A 20,326-nucleotide genomic window follows, 5' to 3' on the forward strand; every position below is an offset into this window, starting at 1 on the left:
CGAGCTGTGTCGGCCGCACGGCGCCCTTGTTGCCATGGCGCCCTGTGCGGCCGCACTGCTCGCACACCCCTAAGGCCGGCCCTGAATGCCTACCTCAGTCCAAGATAGCACCCCATAAACATAACACATGTCAGCGATCTTGTAAGAATTGTTACACTACACCTGAATGTATACAGTTTAGTTGCAGCTGAGCATTTTGTTGCGTGTTTTCGGAACTGTGACACAGCTCAACACGAAAAAAACAATTTTTTTCAATGGTGCCCTTTCAAACCTGACCAATGTTGTCAACATGCCAACTGGTTTCTGTGGGACATATTTCCACTTTCCTTTGCTTTATTTTTGAATACATCAACCTAGGAGCATAGGAAAATACAACCCAGCAGGTAACCACTGAAAGCAGCACCTAGCCAAAATGTCCTTTTCTTAAATCAGTGTTGATACAAGTTAATCAGATTCTTTTGATCAAAGTTTTTATGCAAATGACTTGAATTATTTATGTAGATGTTTAATGACAGACGCAGGAAACGGCAAAGCTCCAGGGTTAATATTTACACATTTATTCTCTTTAAGTGTTACCATTCAATCTTGCTAACTTGTTTTACAAGTGCACATTTTTCTGTAGGCCTTTCTTTGATCCATACTTGAAAAAACAGAAGTCTTAAAACACAACTTACTGTAGGCACATGGCTGAAATAACACTCACCAAGGTGTATTCTGTGATGAAGTCATGAATTCAAGTGGTGAAAATATCATATGGACCAAATGTAGAGAGACATGTTACCTAAAGAAGATTTATTAGCGCTACATTTTTAAGAATTATCTGGTATAACCAAACCAATTCCTGAGCCATGTCTCTGATCTCTTCACATTCTTAAAATAGATATGAATGTGCATTTTGTAGGTTGACCAATAAACACTGAAAGTGTTGTTCTTAAACTCCAGGGAACATCTGAATATCAGTAAACTGGTAATTTGTGGTGTTTTTAAAACGCAGCCTTGTGTGAAACTGGTTTTTATTTCAGAGAAATGGCACTTATTCATGCAGATATTCTTAGTTCAGTTGATACATTGAGTGTTTTTATATTAAGTCCATATTTTTAACATCTAAAATTCTTTCTTTAAAAATAAATGCTACAGTTAGACTGATTTGTTAACTGTGTAAAGCTGGTAATAATTAAGAATTTGATTTGGTTCATAGACCCCCCTCTTAATATACTAAGGCTGATTTACTAAAGAAATTGAGACTATTTGCACAATAAATTGTAAAAAGATTATTTGAAATGTTATGTAACACTTCACAAAGTACATACATCCATTTCTATGGAATTATTTTAAAAAATTGTTAAAAATGTGGCCAGTCACAAAAAATTAAAAAAATATCATCAAAACCACAGCAATGATCCAACATTTTTTTAAAAATAAAGTGTTATTGATTAACGTAATCAGAAAATACTTTCGTTTCTTTCAGACTCTTGGTATTTAATAAAGTTTTTTTTATATATGGTTCACACAGTCCTTTCCCCTTTTTTAACCCATGCCAATAGCTTGATCAAACTTCATTATATTTTTGTGTGTGTATATACACAGTCATGGCTAAAAATCGCACCCCTGCATTTATGTCAGATAATGCACTGCTTTGTGCAGAAAATTGTTGCACATACAAATGTTTAGGCATTCTCATGTTTATTTCTTTTATTTGTATTGGTGCGACACAAAAAAAATGAGACAAAAAAGTTACATTTGACACATTCCAAGGAAAACTCCAAAAATGGACTGAACAAAATTATTGGTACCCTCAATATTTGGTAGCACAGCCCTTGGAAAAAAAATATTGAAATCAATCGCTTCCTGTAACCATCAATGAGTTTCTTACACCTCTCTATAGGAATTTTGGACCACTCTTCTTTCGCCAACTGCTCCAGGTCTCTCAGATTGGAAGGGTTCCTTTTCTCAACTGCTGATTAAAGATCTCTCCTCGGGTGCTCTATGGGATTCAGATCTGAACATCAATGCTGGCGAGTCCAGTACTCTCCAACCATTTGTCTGAAACTATTTCCGGGTGCTTTTTGACGTGTGGTTTGGGTCATTGTCCTCCTGTAAGACCCATGAGCTCTGACGGAGATCCAACCTTCTGACACTGGGCCCTACATTGCACCCCAGAATTATTTGGTAGTCTTCAGATTTCATAATGCCATGGACACAGTCAAGACATCCAGTGCCTGAAGCAGCAAAGCAACCCCAAAACATCAGTGAACCTCCACTATGTTTGACTGTAGGGAGATTTATTTTTCGGAAATCAGTAGAATGATGGGCTTTACCAAAAAACTGTAATTTTGTTTCGTCTGTGCACAGCACATTCGACCAAAAGGATTTTGGCTTCCTAAGGTAAGTTTTGGCAAACTTCAATCTGGCTTTTTTATGTTTCTGTGTCAGCAGTAGGGTCCTCCAGGGTCTCCTACCATAGCGTTCCTTTTTGTTCAGATGGCGACGTATAGTGCGAGCTGACACAGTTGTACCCTGTGCCTGAAGGTCAACTTTTTTAATTTGTATGGAAGTAAATCGCGGGTCTTTATCCACCATTTAAACAATCCTTCATTGCAATCTTTGACCAATTGTTCTCTTTCGTCCACGTTCAGGGAGATTAGCCACAGTGCCATGAGCTGTAAACTTCTTGACAATGTTGCGCACATTGGACACAGGAGCATTAAGATCTCTGGAGATGGACTTGTAACCTTGAGATTGTCCATGCTTTTCCACAAAAACTTGGAATGCAATTATTTCTTGCAATGTGGAGAAGGTGCCAATAAATTTGTCCAGTCCATTTATGGAGTTTTGCATGGAATGTGTCAGGTTTGGCTTTTTTTTCTCAACTTTTTCATGTTATACCAATACAAACAAAAGGAATAAACATTTCTGTGAGAAGTGGTGCATTATCTGAGAAATGCAGGGGTGCAAATATTTTTGGATGCAAACTATTGGCGCTATATAAATCCTGTATAATAATAATAATAATAATAATATATTCACTATAAGTAACCTGTGGACCTGCCAGGTTCAAGTTTGGAAGTCCATTAAAATTCCTTGTTTTTGTGCTTCTGTCTCTTTTTTTATTGTTGGTGTCCTTGGTCAATCCATAGAATAAGTCTGTATTGCTTTGCTATTGTACGGAAGTGAAAGAAAACCCATTAGCAATGCTCCATTTTCTTCTTCGTATACCAAAGTCACATCTTATAGCCATGTATTATCAATAATGTTCAAACAGCTCAAGCCCTGTTCATTGACTGAGTTTGAGAAAAGCCGCTCCCCCATGCATATGGTAGTTACATCACTGGTAGACATCTTCTGCATGGTAACAAAGCTTTTTATTATAATGATTTTGTTTTGTTGTGGAAAGCAAATCTTTGAATTTGAGCTTGCATACCAAATGCACTCCAGAGATTTTTCTGCCTTCCTGATTACCCCTTTGAAAAAATATTGCGTTACAGTTGTGCTTTATGTTTCCTTGGTTACCTGTTTTTCAAAAGAACCTCAATCAACAAATGTCTAAGTCATTAAATTACAATTCAATAAAAAAAAAACTTTGACTAAAATAGTATAACTTAAACAATAATGTATCAAAAATGTAGAATGTATTTCCATGAATAATTGTAAATATTATCCAAATCTTATTTTGTGTAAGATTAGTGGACGTTGCTATCCTAGGCGCTCTTTTGTATGAAATGGAAATTGAACTGTAACAGCTGAAAAGGATGATGCATACATTGTACATGAATGAGTCTTTGAGCGATGTAATAAAAATAAATCTAGACGATGAGTTCGTTCAAACCAGTTACAGTTATAGACAATGATATCATAGTCTGTAGTCACTTGAGTCATTTCAATTTAGGTGTGTTTAACTTTAAAAGTCTTTTAATCAACATACTGATTTCTATAATTATTAAAATAACATATTCTGTCTCATATACACATTGAACATTTTAACAAACTTTGGGATGCTGTACTTGTTTTACTTTAGGGAAAACACTAGTAAAAGTGTGCCTGCTCTTCGAATGGGCTGAATACAGATAAGAGCCTCACTGGAGTGGTGGAGAGCACTGGCACTGGTGACAAGTGCTGAGACATGCAAGTGCAAGGGCGGGCATTGGTGCAGTGGTGAATGAAGTGGATGCATGTGGGAGAGGTGGTGAGAGTAGGGATGGAGGATGAGAGTCAGGGGCAGTGGTAAGAGTTGTAGTTGGTTGCAGGTGTGGTGGTTCAGGGGAGGAGAATGGTTTTAGGCATGGTGGTGAGAAGGGGGCTGCAGGCACAGTGAGGGGTGGTTGCAGGTGCAGTGGTATGTACTGCCTCTGCATGGAGCTGTCAGCTGTAACTTCAAATGCAGTTCTTGCTTGCCAGCAGCAGGGGTCAGGCAGAGGGGTTGGTGGTATAAGCTGTCAGGCCAAGGATTACAGTGCCTGTGTAAGCCACAGCAGAAGCTGGGGGGTAGGTAATTAGTGTGAACTGACAGAACGAGAAGTTAGAGGGCCATGTCTCATCAATGCAGACTCATCTGTTCTAGAGACCACTCTGGATGTGCTACCTGATGGGTATGGCTGTTGCGAATGGCACTGGTCTACATTTAAATGTCAATGCTGCAATGCTTGTGTAGTAGACTAGAGACAATGTCTAGTGTAGACACACTAGGGGGAATTAAATAAAAATGGAGCAGACAGAATCTGGAGCAGTTGCCCAGAGCAACCAATCAGTTTTCTTTAGAGTCACGGGAGGACATAAACTAACCTGCTCCTGTGACCCAAAGCTCAGGATATAGCGGGCTATTGCCCACTATATACTGAGAGCGCCGCAGCCAGGACGGATCTGGACAATACTGTCGAGAGCCACCAAGCTGACTGATTCACAGCGGGCTCTGCCTATATAGAGGCAGAGCCCGCTGTGCCCGCCCTCTCCCCTGTCTGTTCCTCCAGTCAGCACTGGAGGATCGCAGAGGCAATCACTGCGGGGAGTGGTGACTGACAGTCACCACTCTCTGCAGGGAGATGATCGGGAAGTGAGCGAGCGACGGTATTTGTTCGCTCACTTCCTGATCTATAGAGTCGACGTGTGACTGTTTCAATGTCACACGTTGGCTCTAACTATGTGGATGAGTGTAAATCAGTCACCTCATAGTTCTCCTTTTAAGCTTTGAAAATTAATGATAGAAGCTGATTGGTTGGTGTGGCAGGTTAAACGTATTTGTGGCCCCTACATTTCACATGATCTAATGAAAAGAGACACAAATATGTTATTAGTAATGGGAAACTTGCTATGTCAAGAGATGATTGCTGTTATGTGAGGGGATCACGGGAGATCAGCAGTACTGTGACTATCTGGACCCTACTTCCTACACATGCAGTACAACTCTATAGACTTCTATGGGGCTGGGAGACAGACCAGTCTCCTAGCCCCATATAAGTCTATGGGATTCTACTGCTTGTGCGCAGGCAGTAGAAAGTAGAGGAAGTGACGGCCACAGGTAAACACTGGGGCAGAATGTCGTTGAAGTTGGTGCCATGACTGTGTGGCTAGGTGAAGGAGGGAAAGGAGGGGTCAGATCAGCACATTAGAAGAGAGGAAAAAATAAGGAAACTTTCAGAAAATGTTGTTTGAAAGTATCCTTATCGGATAAGTTAAAAATGAATCATAAGACAAATCTATATGTATTTTTTTTTAATATATTGCATGATAACTCTTAATAAAAAAAGCACATAAGGTTACCATTTAGGGAAGCCCTTTTCTAATTTTCCTACAGTCTGCACATGGTCAACAGTGCAGCCCAATACTAAATATCAAGAATAGGTTGCCAACGAATAGCAATTGAAAATAAAAACAGATCTGCACCTTTTTTTAATGCAGCTCTCCTCATCGCAAGGCACGTGCCTTGTGATTCCCTGCAGTTTGAGTCCATTGTCACCTACTGTACTTGTGCATTGGGGTGCCATTCTAAATTAAGTGCATACTCCAAATACTGCCCTCCCCTGTTCCTGCTCAACTCCTGGTCACCTTTGCAGGGGTAGGCAGAGAGGAGGAGAGGTTGAGCCTGGAGTTTCTGTTCACTCGGCCCATGTTCTCCTCTCTCTGGTGAAATAACCTCATCCCCGATGCAGCCTGTAGAGGCCAGTCAGTCCTCCGGCCTCTGGGGGCACTGTGCTTAGTGGAAAAGTTGCACACTTATAGGCTGAGAGGAAGAGGGAAGCCAAACTTTTATGTGCTCTTATAAACCTGCCCACCGCCTCATTATTATGGAACGCTTCCAATGCATCTTGAATTACTTTCATGTTAAGCGTTTAATTTGAAGTACATCACTGCTTTTTATTACACCTCCCTCTTAAACTATTGAAGAACTATGTTGTATGTATGTATGTACTATGTATGTTGTTATTTTGAACATGCAATCTCTATATGAGGCTGAAAACTAAGGTGAAACTACAGTTCAGTTTACTATTGACACAGCACCCTTCAAAAGTATGCAAAACCTTGGGGCAGCCCAGTCTAAAATGTAATAACCATAAATGTAAAAAATCAGTGTGTGGTCCCTTCAAAATACATACAAGACTCTTATCCCAGATAGGGCTTTAGTATGGATTTTAAGGGGGGCATCATGCAAAAACACAAAAAGGGGGTGCCACCCTTCAAATTAGGTGCTCCCTTCACATTGAAGTCCACCCTTTTTCATAATCGCCCCCCTTTACATCAGAAGCCTCCCAATCAGAAGGAGAGCTCTTCTCATCAGAGGCATGATACTGTGTGAAAATTTTGAGGCACCCCTGAGGCAACCAAAAGGCACCCCGGTTGAGAATTGCTGCTTTAAAGGCCTGTTCACACTGGATGTGTTGGGGCTTTGCTGATTATTTTCCAGCGCAGTCCCAACACACAGACAAAGAAATTTGCTTTGCTTTATATTGGCTCAGTTCACATCACCATTGAAGTTCTGTGCTGATAGACTTTTATGAATTGTCATATTTCAATAAAGTTCTTCCAAAAAAAGTAAACAATGGATCAGCACCTCAGCACTGTGCCTGTCAGCACACACCAACAGCCATGCATTTGGTGCAGCATGCTGATGTGAACAGGGCCCTAAAGAAGTAGTGTACTAAATAGGCCATTTTTAAGCTACTTGACAACATTGTTTACATTTTTCAAGTGGAGCAGTCCTGTTGTTAATATTATTAGTAGTGCTGGTAATACTTTTACTCTTCATCTGCTTCTAGACATGTCTCATTCCATGATCACAGAACTCTCTGATGGAAGATTGTGGTTTTGGCTATGCCCTTTTATTTTTATTATTTGTAGTTCAGTCTTCATACTAATCAGTCCCAGAAGACTGGAACATATGTCGGTGTATGGGTTTAGTCTATACTACGACCCCAGGGTGCTTTTTACAAGTTGCAACATGCATAAGTCATATATTTATGTGGATTATTAACGTTTTCATGGCCTAATAATATTTTACCTTATTTTCCAGCAAGCGTAGAATATATAAAATGAAAATCGAGATCATATTTTACCTGACTATAGAACAAATATGTTTAAAGTTAACAGTGAGTTTGTACTGTCGCATCATATTACTACCGGTAGCTAGTAATTAGAGATGCACTGATACCGATACTAGTAAAATATAAATTCTCCTATACTTATCCTGATACCAGAACTTCCGGTCAGAGGGAGATTACCTCTGAACAGCAATGCCACGAGGGATCATGGAGCCAGCTTCCCAGGCAAGCAGGAATGCCATGCCGTGGCAAATGACTGGCGGCCCGGATCCTGATTGGCCAGGAAGCCGGCTCCATGCTGTTTGGCTGGCTCCATGCTGACTAGCATGGAAGCCGACTTCCAGGCAATATAGAAGCCGGGCAGCAGGTAATGACATGCTGCCTGGCTTCCTGATTGCCCGGGAAGCCAGCTCCATGCTACTGGAAGTACCGGTATCAACTCCCAGAGCCAGAGGCATGTTTGGATTTGTAGTTAAAGCACAGCTGGAGAGCCGGAGTTGCCCACCCCTAGCAGATACAGCCTACATGAGAGTGGCAACTTTGCTCCGAATTTGGTGCAGCAACATTGCCACACCATCACATAAGGTTCACTGGCAGGATCAACAAGGTTTTTTGGGATTTTGCAGGGGACTAGGAAAAAACTGTAAGGGTAGATGCATGGAGGCTAGGGTTCTACTGTTGTCTCCAACAGCAATAAGCTATCCGCGAAAAATGACTGCATATTTAACCCAATACAGAGCAGGTTCTTTATCTGCAAACAATGTCCTTACTCCTCTTACTACATTTGCCCACCTACACAGGCCTTTTATCTGAATGAAAGTTTGTACTAAGCTGCCTAATGAGGGATGAGTAACTGGGATGAGTCACTGGTGTGGTTCATTCTGTTGTATGTAGAGATGAGGCTGGGCTTGGTGTGAACTCAATTTGCCAGAGTTTACCCAAGCCCACTCAAAACTACTAACCGCCACCCCCTCCTTCCGACCCAATCTGGAATGGCTTGAGCGAACTCAGGTGAACTGGATTCACACCAAGCCAAGCCTCACCACTACTTCTATGCATAAATGGCAGCTTGAGTTGGTGCCTGTATACAACTTTTTAGCGCAGGGTATAAGTAGATAGAGATTTTTAACAGGGTAGACTTTTTAACAGGGTATAAGCAGAAAGATAAAGATGTAAACAGGATCAGAAGACACTAACGTCTGATAAAAAAATAGAAAATATTAAAATATAATATTTCATATTTCCATAACTAAAAAAGAAAAACATTTTTAAACAAAAAACGGTACAAAACCAATATGCTTTCCCTTCAAATTATACATCAATCGCACCCTTAGCAGCTGAAGTAACGTATTCTGTGGCCGTAGATGAAATGTTTATATATTAGACTTTAACCTAAAAAAATAGGTGAAAGTTATATTAAAAACATTACTACAGTATAAACCTACCAATGTATGTTTACATAATCATTTTATTATATGAATGTATTCATTTTATATAGACACCTGTTTAAAAATCTACAACATAAAAGTGTTGGATCTCACACAAAGCTACTGTATATATCTTTTCATATACTGACAGCGCACTATGAGCTGAACCAGATGCAGCTATTTGTAGTCATTTACTGTATCTTGGAGCATCCTTCACATGCCCTCCGGGATTACTTAATGCTTTTTCAGTTCTCTTTACTGTATGATACAAGTGAAATAGCTAGGTCATGTTAAGTTAAGCACAAGAAGCAATTATATGGAAGTGACCCACAGTAATGGAGTGCATTATTATTATTGGTATTATCAATATCATTATTATTACTATATAGCATTTATATAGCGCCAACAGTGCAGCACTTTATAGTATAGACATTACAGTTACAATACAATTCAAGACAAGATGGTTAGAGGGCCCTGCCCATGACAGCTTACAATCTAAAAGGCAGGGGCAAGTGATACACAAGGTTGCAGCCGTGTGAGTTGTTTGAGAAAGAGGTTAAGCTGAGCTGGGATGAGCTTTCCTGAAGAGATGAGTCTTCAGGGATCGCCTAAACGCAGACAGAGTAGGAGATAGATGGACAAGTTGGTATAGGGAGTTCCAGAGGATGGTAGAGACTCTAGAGAAGTCTTGGAGGCGAGCATGGGATGAGTTTACAAGGTAGCTAGAGAACAGGTCTTGGGAGGAGCGCAGGGGACAGTTAGGGTGACACTCTGAGACGAGGTTGGAGATATAGCAAGGGCCCAGAGTTGTGGCTTTGTAACTGAGCGGTTGGTAAGGTTGATGAGTCTGGCAGCAGCATTAATGATAGACTGAAAGGGGGCTGGCCTGTGGAGGAACATTGAAGGTGAATTTCAAGTAAACAGCTAAATACACATTCATAATGCATATATGAGAGCTGTTTTACCTGCCAAAGGGTATCCATTCATTTCTGAAATTTACAATGCCCTATCAGACAGCAAAGCCAGGCTGGTGCCTTGACTTTTCTCTACTGCAGATAAGTTACACTACTAGGTCTTGTCCCTGAACGCAGCATGTATTTGGACAGTAAAGAAAAAACAGCAGGCTAATGAGGCTTATTCTCACTCTGTTCTCTCCTCCTGTCGGTTTGTTCCTTGTCACCACATAAGCACCACAGCACACATGATTGGCTACCAGTGATGTCTCTCCCTTTCCCAGTCTTAGTACTGTGGTACAGGGGATTGCTGGAGGGTCATTCAAAGATAAATTCAGGTACTTACACTAGTTGTATCAACCACATATACAGCGCTACTATTCAATCAGTGGTCATTTAAGTGTGTACATCAAAACTGTTTTAACAGACAATTGTGTCGCCTATTTACAATAATCCAGTTAAACTACTTACACTAGTTGCTAAAAAATACTTAATGATTTTTGTAATGAACACTTGAGCACCTTCATGAATTCATGTTTCTTTATATCTTCCTAGATTTTAGCTTCAACTGAGTTTATCCTAGCCAGTATTTATGGGAACAGCCATGATGGTTCATCAGCTTTATTCCCCATCCTGATGGTCTTACCCATAATTGTTTTCTCATCTGAATATCTGTCAACCAAAATCTGTGCAGTAATATATTATTAATTATATAACATATTTACTATGAAAATTATGTAAATTAGGCTTCCCTTTCCTATCACCACTTGCCTTGTTCCAAAACAAGTGTGGCTCAGTGAACATTTCTCATTTAAATGATTCCAAGCACTTCCTTATTGAACACTTGGTGGTCTGTTAATCCTGGGTGAAAACTGTAAATCCCAGGTGAAATCTGTTAACCCTAGGTGAAGTCAGTGTCCAAAACTTATATTAAGCAAATGCAGATGTGGAAATGTTCACTGATAAAAGCAAAGGGCAATATAAAAATAGTAATCGATTGCTTTTTTGTTCTACTATGAACACAGATGCATGTCTCTATCCAGCACCCATGTGCAATAAGCCCCTATCTTTTAAATGCCTAAAAATTAAAACAAAAAGTGCATCTATGCCCAGACTATAGACATTAACATTTTACATATTGTTAACATAATTTAAAACACTGAGCTTTCTAGCTGCGTGTACTGTGAAGTAATTAAAGTCAATCTGTGGGCAACACTTCCTAACATCACCTGTTCAGACAGTCGGTGTCTCTTACCAGTAATGTTTACCTACATGGGGACCTGGTAATCAAGAGATACAGATGTTTGCTGCAAAGTGCAAACTCCTTCTTTGGATCCTGGGAGGACAGCCAGTAGGAAGTGTCCACATTAGCCAGGCAGGGAGAATCAAATATCACATGTCCATGGATTTAGGTAAGCAGAAGGGGTATTTAGGTTATTTTATGTTTTAATTTGCAACACCAATGATTAGGTATTGGGATGGGGAACAGCAGCTTGGATAGCAGGTTTAAACATCAAAGACCCTCAAAGATCACAATCACTAAAGTCAGGTTCATTCAATTTCTAACAGCTTACAAGCCAATAGTGTTTTTTACAGTACATTAGAGGGTTGGAGGCAGACAAGCTCCTATAAAAAGTAAAAGAGAATGAAGCGGATTTCAATGCCTTTGCTGTAATTTTATAGATGCATTTTTCACAGCGCCTATAGCTACAGAGATAAGGGATTATTTTAAAGTAGTCTTGGGAGGTTATATACTAAAGAGCCGAAGGATCCAGCTGTAGCTTTAACTGATCCTTTGGCTCTCTTTGGCCGCCTCTGCCCTTCGGTTCACTCAAACTGAAGGGCTGCTGTACGGGCTATTCACAATAGCCCACACGGCAGCTGAGCGGCTCAGCCGAAGTGTGGAGAAAGGTCGCCCGAAGCCGAACAATCTCCTTGCAAATGACAGCTGGGTGGAGCCAGCCGTGATCTCACAGCTCGCTCACATTTTTAAAATAATTTGTCAACTTTTTTCCCCCACTCATTTTCTATTCTGCTCGGTACCTCAGTACGAGCAGAATAGCCGAGCCGAATCGGTGGCATTCGGCTATTTACTCACTGCCGTTCTGCCCCTATGAGAATAGTGAGATGCCGGAGCTTCGGCTCAGTCGATCCAGCTGTTGGCCGAAGTCAGCCGATGTACAGCTGAAATCTGCCATACTGAGCCGGAGTGCATAGCCAAACGTCGTTCAGCTCACTTCACTTCGACTGGGTAATTCACTCGGCTGCATTCGGCAGCTTTGGGAATAACCCTCTTAATGTTTTTTCAAAATATATAGATACTTTAATGTGCATAGTATGGGCACAGGTTCATTTTAAGTGCTCCCAATATGACCTATATGACCTATTAGTGGTCATATGGGTCATCAGATATAGATCAGAGAAGAAAAACTCTGCAGCATTTCATGTATTGTAGATACTTTTTAAATATTTATCTTTTCACCGTATTTCATGTTGTAATGCACTACATTTATTCTTGGTTTTTTTTAAGACAATGAGAAGCCTATGAAGGTAATTGGAGATGATGATTTGCTGGACCATGAACTCATTACAGAATTAAGGAAAGAATATGGCATGACCTATAATGATTTCTTCATGGTGCTAACAGACTTAGATATGAGGGTTAAGGTAAGCAATATTTTAATGTGGTAATTGTTGTGGTGTTATTTTTGCTATTAGTTTTGGATACTAAGGCAGACATCCCAACCTGCAAAACCTTATTTCAGGGAGGTGCCCTTCTCATTTCACGGAGATACCTTCTCTGTTTTTTTTTTTATTTTGACAGCGGCCGTCGGCCACCTTCACAATAAAAAAACAAAAAACTAAATAGCAGGGGAATGAATAGCTAGGCTGCTATTGGTCATTTCAAATTGCAATAGCCAATAGCAGGCTTGCGCTTGTACCCACCCACTGCTGCTGTCAATCAGCAGAGGAGTACCTCAGGTCCACCTCTGCTGATTGACAGTAGCAGCATATAATATTAATAATCACAAATAAAATACAAATAATATAAAAACATTATTTAATTAATAATAACATAAACATTAATATAATAATTATAATAGTATATATGTGTGAGTGTATGTATATATATATATATAATAACATAATGTCGGGATCCATCCCTGCTGCAGCGGTCTCAGTATACCGCGAGCTGTAGCTCGCGATATACTGGGGTTTGGGTCACGGGAGGTTGCTAGTAAAAACACTTACCCCATAGTTCTCCTTTAAGTTTAAATGCCATGGGTATCATGGCGGGCTATTAGTATACTAGCAATAAAACAAATAAAGTTTACACTTATGAAACATCAAGTTGTATTAAACTGTAGATGGATTGATTGATTAATTCATTCATGGGGGGGGGGGGGTTTGATTTATTAAAACTGGAGCAGACAGAATTTGGGGCAGTTGCCCATAGTAACTAATCAGCTTCTCTCTTTCATTTTCAAATCTTAACTGAACAAACTGAAGATAGTAGCTAATTGGTTACAATGGACTGGAACTGCTCTTGATTCTCCCACCATTCATTCTACATGTTTAACTTAGCATGTACTGTGTAAAAGATTACATCCCACCCCTATAATAAAAACTTGACTGTTTAACATTCCTTGGACTGCAAAGATAAAAAATACCAATTTGGTGGGTAAGAGGAAATTCTTGTTAAAGAGCCAGATTGCTGGTTATTTGCAACGTCAAGCCATCCAAACCCACATTGAACAGCACGTTATAACTTTAATAGCAGAAAATATCTAGTTTATAAATATCGCAACAACAAATAAAGTAATGTAAGTAGTCCAGGGATAAAATAGTCCTTTCATAGTTGGGAAACGTCTGCTCCTACTCAAATTAAAAAAGCAGAATAAACTCATTATGCAAATAATAATAGCAATAAAATGTTAAAAGGAGGCTAAAAACAATCCTGGCCAAACGCTAAACACACATTTGCAGATTGTATTACTCATAACAGTATTCAGAATTAATGAGGTCCACAGACCGCTGCTTGTAGTGTAAGCCCCCGTTTACACTTTGCCGTGCCCATCAATGTGTGCAAAAGTGTGCGTGTTGACGCATGTTGACACAACACATGAAAACACGTGATGCATTTGCAGCGCCATTACTTGTTATTAATAACATCCCAAAAGCGGCAGGCAAAACATGTGAAAACACACGAAACCCCATGAAGTTCTCAGCTAAAACTGCTGCATGAGCTTCTTTGCCATATTTGTCATGCGTAGGGCAGCCCATTAAAATGAATGGGCTGCCCTGTGCTGATATGCAGTGAACGCAAGTGTGAACAGGGGCTGATACACCCACTGAAGGTCTACACTCTTGCACCTTCTTGTGTCATCTACTGCCTCCTCATTGGATTATGAATGATTGCCACCATACTGCTGAGGTTTTTTGTGTGTTATCCCACTCCTGTAATTCCTATTATTATTATTATTACATAGTATTTATATAGCGCCAACAGTTTGCGCAGCGCTTTACAATATAAGGAAGACATTACAATTCAAGACAAGATGGTAAGGAGGGCCCTGCCCCTGAGGGCTTTCAATCTGAAAGAGGAGGGGGAAATGATACATGAGGAGGTAGCTGTGTGGGGATGAATTATTTGAGAATGTGAAGGTTCAGTGGTTAGGTCGAGGTGGGATAGGCTTCCTTGAAGAGATGAGTCTTTAAGGAACGCCTAAAGGCAGTCAAGGTGGGAGATAGACGGACAGGTTGGGGTAAAGAGTTCCAGAGGATGGGAGAGACTCTAGAGAAGTCCTGGAGGCGAGTATGGGAGGAGTGGACAAGGGAGCTGGAAAGCAGGAGGTCTTGGGAAGAGCGGAGTGGACGGTTAGGGTGATATTTTGAGACAAGGTCTGAGATATAACCGGGGGCGAAGTTGTGGATGGCTTTATAAGTGACTGTTAAAGGAGAACTATGAGATGAGTGATTTCCACTCACCTCATAGTTCTAGCCGACCTGTGACAATGAGACTGTCACAGGTCGGCACAGTAGATCGGGAGGTGAGCGAACACATACCAGGTTCGCTCACCTCTCGATCCTGTCACGGCTCTCTGCCGTGACAGGGGGGGGCTGGATTCCCCTCTCCCCGCTCCGATCTGCCAGCGCTGACTGGCGGAACGGATGGGGGAGGGGGCGGGTACAGCAGGCTCTGCCTCTAGATAGGCAGAGCCAGCTGTCACTCACGCAGCTGGGCGGATCCCGTCATCTACGTCGGGATCCGCTCCGGCTGCGGCGTCTCAGTATACCGCGAGCTGTAGCTCGCGGTATACTGAGCTTAGGGTAACGGGAGGACGCTAGTTTGTGTCCTCCCGTTACCCTAAGGAGAACTATGGGGAAAAACACTGACCCCATAGTTCTCCTTTAATATTTTGATGTAATTCCTATCTTAGCTTCTAGCTTTCGCTGGCTGAAAACAAGCTAGACTATCAGTATTGCTCAATGCAGCAAAGCAAGATAACCTCCCACTATGCCGAGGTTTATGTAAATAAAACATATACATAGATTTCAGATATTTATAACAGCAGTTTTTCAAATATATTAGAATCCATTCAGATCTTGGCTTCCTCGTACATTGCATTACGACACATGCCTTAAAGATTGTTTTTCACACATTAATGTGCATTGCCTTAGGGCAGCCCATTTAAATGAATGAGATGGCAAGGTAACAACATATTTAAAAAACAAACATCCACCCTTTATAGCAACACAGTGCACCACAATGCATGGTAGTGCGTCAACGAGCGTTAGGGTTTGCTGCAATGCATATGCATTGCAGCTGTGTTGTCTTGGGCTGGAGTGCCATTCAAAAGTAATGTCACCACTATGCACTAACACGATGTGTTACTGCAACACACAGAGTGTGTTTTGGCCTGAAGACTGGATTCATACCTTTGAGCTTTTGCTTGATGCATTGTCCATTGAAACCAAAGGAACCATAGCAAAATGTATTTCAACATGTGTTGTGATGTTGTGACACGTCATCGTGTCATGATGATGTACGTGAAAATATCATGAGGCATGCACATTGACTGTGTTATGAATTCTTTGACACTCAATACAAGTCCATTAAAACATGCATGGAAAACCTGCAACAACACACAATAATGTGCCGTGACATGCATTTTTATGAATTTCCATTGATTTCTATGGAAAATGGATCAAGGGCCAAATGGTATAGGAGTGAACCCAGCCTGAATGGTTTTTAAAATTAACAACTGGACTAAAGTTTATTCTTTTGCCTCCAGCTCTGCATAAATACATTTGTGCATATGTGTTGCTTAAGGCAAGTCTGGTCCACTCCCTTGCCTTTCAGAAGATTCCTTAAACAAAAATGAATCCCAGCACATGCACAGTATGGAGCAGAAAATAAAGAGTCCCTAATAAGGAAGTAATTGGAACAAACCATTCCATGTGTACCAGGAATGTCTGACCACATTAGAGAACACCAGCATACTATGCTTATAGTAGCCACCTTTTATGAAAAGAATACTAGACATACCCTGTACTTCTGTCCTATTGTATAACATTTAGCTTACATCAATTGCCATCTACCTAGCCCAGTGACAAACTTAATTATCTCACAGCAGATATTGATACATAAAAGCATAGCAAAACAATATAGCATATGGTATGGGGACTAAATTGCTGAGCTCAAGCTCTGTACCCACATCCTTAAATTCAGTTTACACAAAAATTAAAAAAATAAATTAAAAAAATGGGACAATACATATTAATTATATACTCATAGAAAGACATTTTCATAAAATAACTGGTTTTATTCCAGAAAGAAATAGATTCAGAATATCCACAACATAAACATACTAAAAGTAGAATATAAACCTCCAAGCTTATACCCCAAAATTCTCTTCCTGCTATTAATGTCAATATCAAGTGCTTGTTTTGTCTAGGGAGCTAAAATAACAAAGTTATACTCACCCGAATCACGATCCGGGCTGGCTGTTAGACCGATCCCTTCAGCCTCTCCCCCCCTCCCCTGTGCTCCAGCGGTTTAAGGTCTTGTGAGTCATCGAGTACAGTATATAGGACGTGAGGACACCAAGGGAGGTTCCATCGTTGGAGCAGTGTAGGAGACAGGATGAAGGGATGTGACTGAGGATCCGGTGAGTATAACTTTGGGGTCTATTCACTAAGCTGCCGTAGGCAGCCGAGTGAATGACCGACCTAAAGTGAAGTGAAATTTTTTTTCTATTCTGACTAAAGAAAAACAAAAAAGAAAAAGCAGTGTTTCTCTCCTGGGAGGCCGGGAGCGGGAGACTCCCGGAGTGCCCGGAAGAGTTTGCTGTCTGGAGATCAGTGTCCCTGGTTAGCTGGTAAAACGGGCTATTGTGAATAGCCCGTACAGCAGCCCTTCGGTTCTACTGAACCGAAGGGGTCCTGGGGCCGAAGCTACCGTGAATAGACCCCTTTGTTATTTTAGCTCTCTAGACAAGACAAGCACTTAACCCTTGCAGTGCGGGGGTCCACCCTGTGGACCGAAGAAACGGGGCATTTTGGAGACCAGGAAATAAAAGCAAAGCCATGCTTAAAAAGGAAAATTGACATGCAAAAGTGGTAAGTGCTGATGTCTGCACCACTATATGACTTTTTTTAAAATAGGGTTTAAAAACACATTAAAAGCAATTATGATAATGTTTCCATAGTTAATCTCTATTTTCTGAAAATCCTAGCCCCTGGCTGTCTTGCTGGTTCAGTAGCTTTGGGAATTTCTGTGCCACCGACTCAAAACAAGCTTGACTTCATTATGATTTTTCTGATCTGCGTGTTTGCTGTGGGTGACAGTGACAGCCATTTGTCATTTTTAGAAATAGACCAATATTGCACCCTCCATATTCCCTTCAGTGCAGGTTTCTTTGAAATATAGGTCTGGGATTCAGATATCACACTGAACAACTTTTTATTTGATATAATTTAGAATATAAAATAAGGATCCGTTCGCACTAGCCCATCCACTAAAACTGAGCATTTTAACGGATTGGCTAATGTGTTGTGAATGATCCGGTATCGCACACTGCCGTGGAAGTCACTGTTTATCAGGCTACGAATAACAACACAGAAGGACCTCCTGTAATCTACGTTGTTGTTGAAGTGTGTGTAAAGTAATTTTTTATTTTTGGATAGAGAAGGGACGGAAAAAAAAAAAACCCTGTTGGTTAATTTTTTTTCTGTCTGTACCCCATTGAGGGAGATCTCCCTTCACTTCCAGAAATGCAATAGTGAAAGTGAAAGGAAATTGCTCAAAACCAAGGGGTATTCCCTTCTTAGACAGTTGCCACGGGAACTGGTAGGTGTTGTTCAATGAATGGGGATTGGTAGATTTACCCTCACATTTTATTCTGTTGACAACTCTGAAATTGTCTCGGTGACAGTGCTCAAAGGGATAGAGACAGCAAAAAAAAACCCCTCACAAAGGGTCCAACCCTTCACTGTGCTCCAAAACCAAACAAAAAAAGGCCTTTATATAACATTTTAACGCCACCGTAGGCCTTAAGTAGAACATCATGTTAGTGGAGTAGCCTGGAGAGGGAGGTATCCTTTTTTTTTTGTTTGTTTCATAGCATTTCTCTTATTTTTTTACATTTTTATAGCTAACCTGTCACCTTTATGCAAATTAACATCAAATTAATATAAAAATAGCCATCCATACTTACATTAAGCAGAGCTGTAACAATGATATTCCATTGTGGAGAGAAATGGAAAATATGGACCATGGTCAGGGCCTATTAATCTAGCAATTGTTGTTTCACCAGTCTAGTGTTTATAAGATACAAAATGTTTTAGCCTTGACTACTGAATAGTACACTAAGTCAGACAGTGACTACATGTAACCATTACCTCTATTTTACATTTTCTAAAATATAAGCAACCATTACAAACATGTGGCAAATCCTTGAATTGCATACACATTTATAGGCTCTGATGAAAAGATAAACAAATCTGAAGGACATTTCACCAATATTATATTTTTGCTTCACGCAGCAATACTATGAAGTGCCCATTGCTATGAAGTCAGTGTTTGACCTCGTTGATACATTCCAGTCAAGGATCAAAGAAATGGAAAAGCAAAAAAGAGATGGGATTACTTGTAAGAGGGAAGACAAAACAAGGTCTTTGGAAAGTTTCCTGTCGAGGTAAGTTTAATTGTGCTGGTTGAGCTGGAGGGTTGAGCTGGACTGAGCTTTTAAATATCAACTAGAGCACTTTTTTCCCCCGAAGATATAGGACCTCTTCTACTGCTGATACTCATCCTCAGTGTAGATGGTACACAATAAAGTTCAGGATATATGCACAGGATGCCTTGTGGTATGGTTTCTCTAACAGTATGAGCAGTTCTTTAGCCAGCAGTATGCAGTACATATCGGGTGTTGCAACTACTGCTTTAGCTTTAAAGTAGAACTGTTGCCTAGCAGTAAATAAGATTTAAAACAAACCCCTCTGACATCTGGAGCTGCGGAGGTGCTGTGGAGTAATAGATCATCAATGTCTAAAACAAAAGCAGTTTCCCTTAAATTTTTTCTCAGAAGGTGGTTTTACTTCCCCTTTCAGCAGTGAGTTGGCAGTCTGCCAGCCTTCTAATTTCCAATGTAAATACAGAGCAAGTGCATAAAGAGAGGGGGGAATTGAACCCCCATTTGAAAGACTTGAAAAGTGCTTCTGCTGTGAACTTTGAGGAGCAATTGCTCCAGAGTGCCTGCAGTTATAGGACCAAAGGATGTACCTGCACCTCCTGGTCTTGAAGTGGTTATACCAAGATCATGTCTGCTGCCGCTGTCATTCTTTGCAACAGGCAGAAGGCTTTTGAGAATGAGTGATCTGGATTGGCTGTAGAGCCGCCCAATCACTCGTAACCACCCCCGCATCCTCCACTGTGGTTTTTTAACTCCATTCCCCAATCTGCTCTGTGATCAACCAGCAGTTAGCACAATATGTGTTGTGCAGTGCATGTTGTTGTATATATGTATGTATATATATATGTGTATAAATACTGTATATATAATCTTGAATATTTAAATTAATTATAGTATTTCTCCAGTGTCTTATTCCACACAAAGAGTTTATCAGATTTTCTTCTCTGTAATCATCTGGATTCATTTTGCATAGTAATCATACAAGCGGACACAGTGATTGGTAACACACGAACAAATCATTGCTTACATGATGAAAACAGTGCCAAACTGGATAGATCTTTTCTGTGTCCTTTATCTTTTAAGCCACAGATGGATCAGTTTACCTTTCCTAACAACAATGTCAGAGTGATTTGCTTCAGACTTGCCCGTCCAATAAAAGTTTAGTCAGGTAATTTAATAAAGAAGAAGCTCCCCTAAAATGACAGTACTGAAATTGGTCT

The 20,326-nt window shown here is 40.5% G+C and overlaps 1 protein-coding gene across 1 annotated transcript in view; it reads left to right on the plus strand.

Annotated features, from left to right (window-relative positions):
* Window positions 1–20,326, plus strand: part of CCDC80 (coiled-coil domain containing 80) — a 77,683-nt gene that overhangs the window by 26,514 nt on the left and 30,843 nt on the right. The window contains exons 4-5 of the mRNA XM_018557305.1: window positions 12,440–12,576; window positions 18,958–19,109. Coding sequence (XP_018412807.1) covers window positions 12,440–12,576; window positions 18,958–19,109 — 289 coding nt within the window. The remainder of the gene's footprint in view (window positions 1–12,439; window positions 12,577–18,957; window positions 19,110–20,326) is intronic.

This window comes from Nanorana parkeri, unplaced genomic scaffold (assembly GCF_000935625.1).
Source record: "Nanorana parkeri isolate BGI_ZX_2015 unplaced genomic scaffold, ASM93562v1 scaffold278, whole genome shotgun sequence".
Lineage (NCBI taxonomy): Eukaryota > Metazoa > Chordata > Amphibia > Anura > Dicroglossidae > Nanorana > Nanorana parkeri.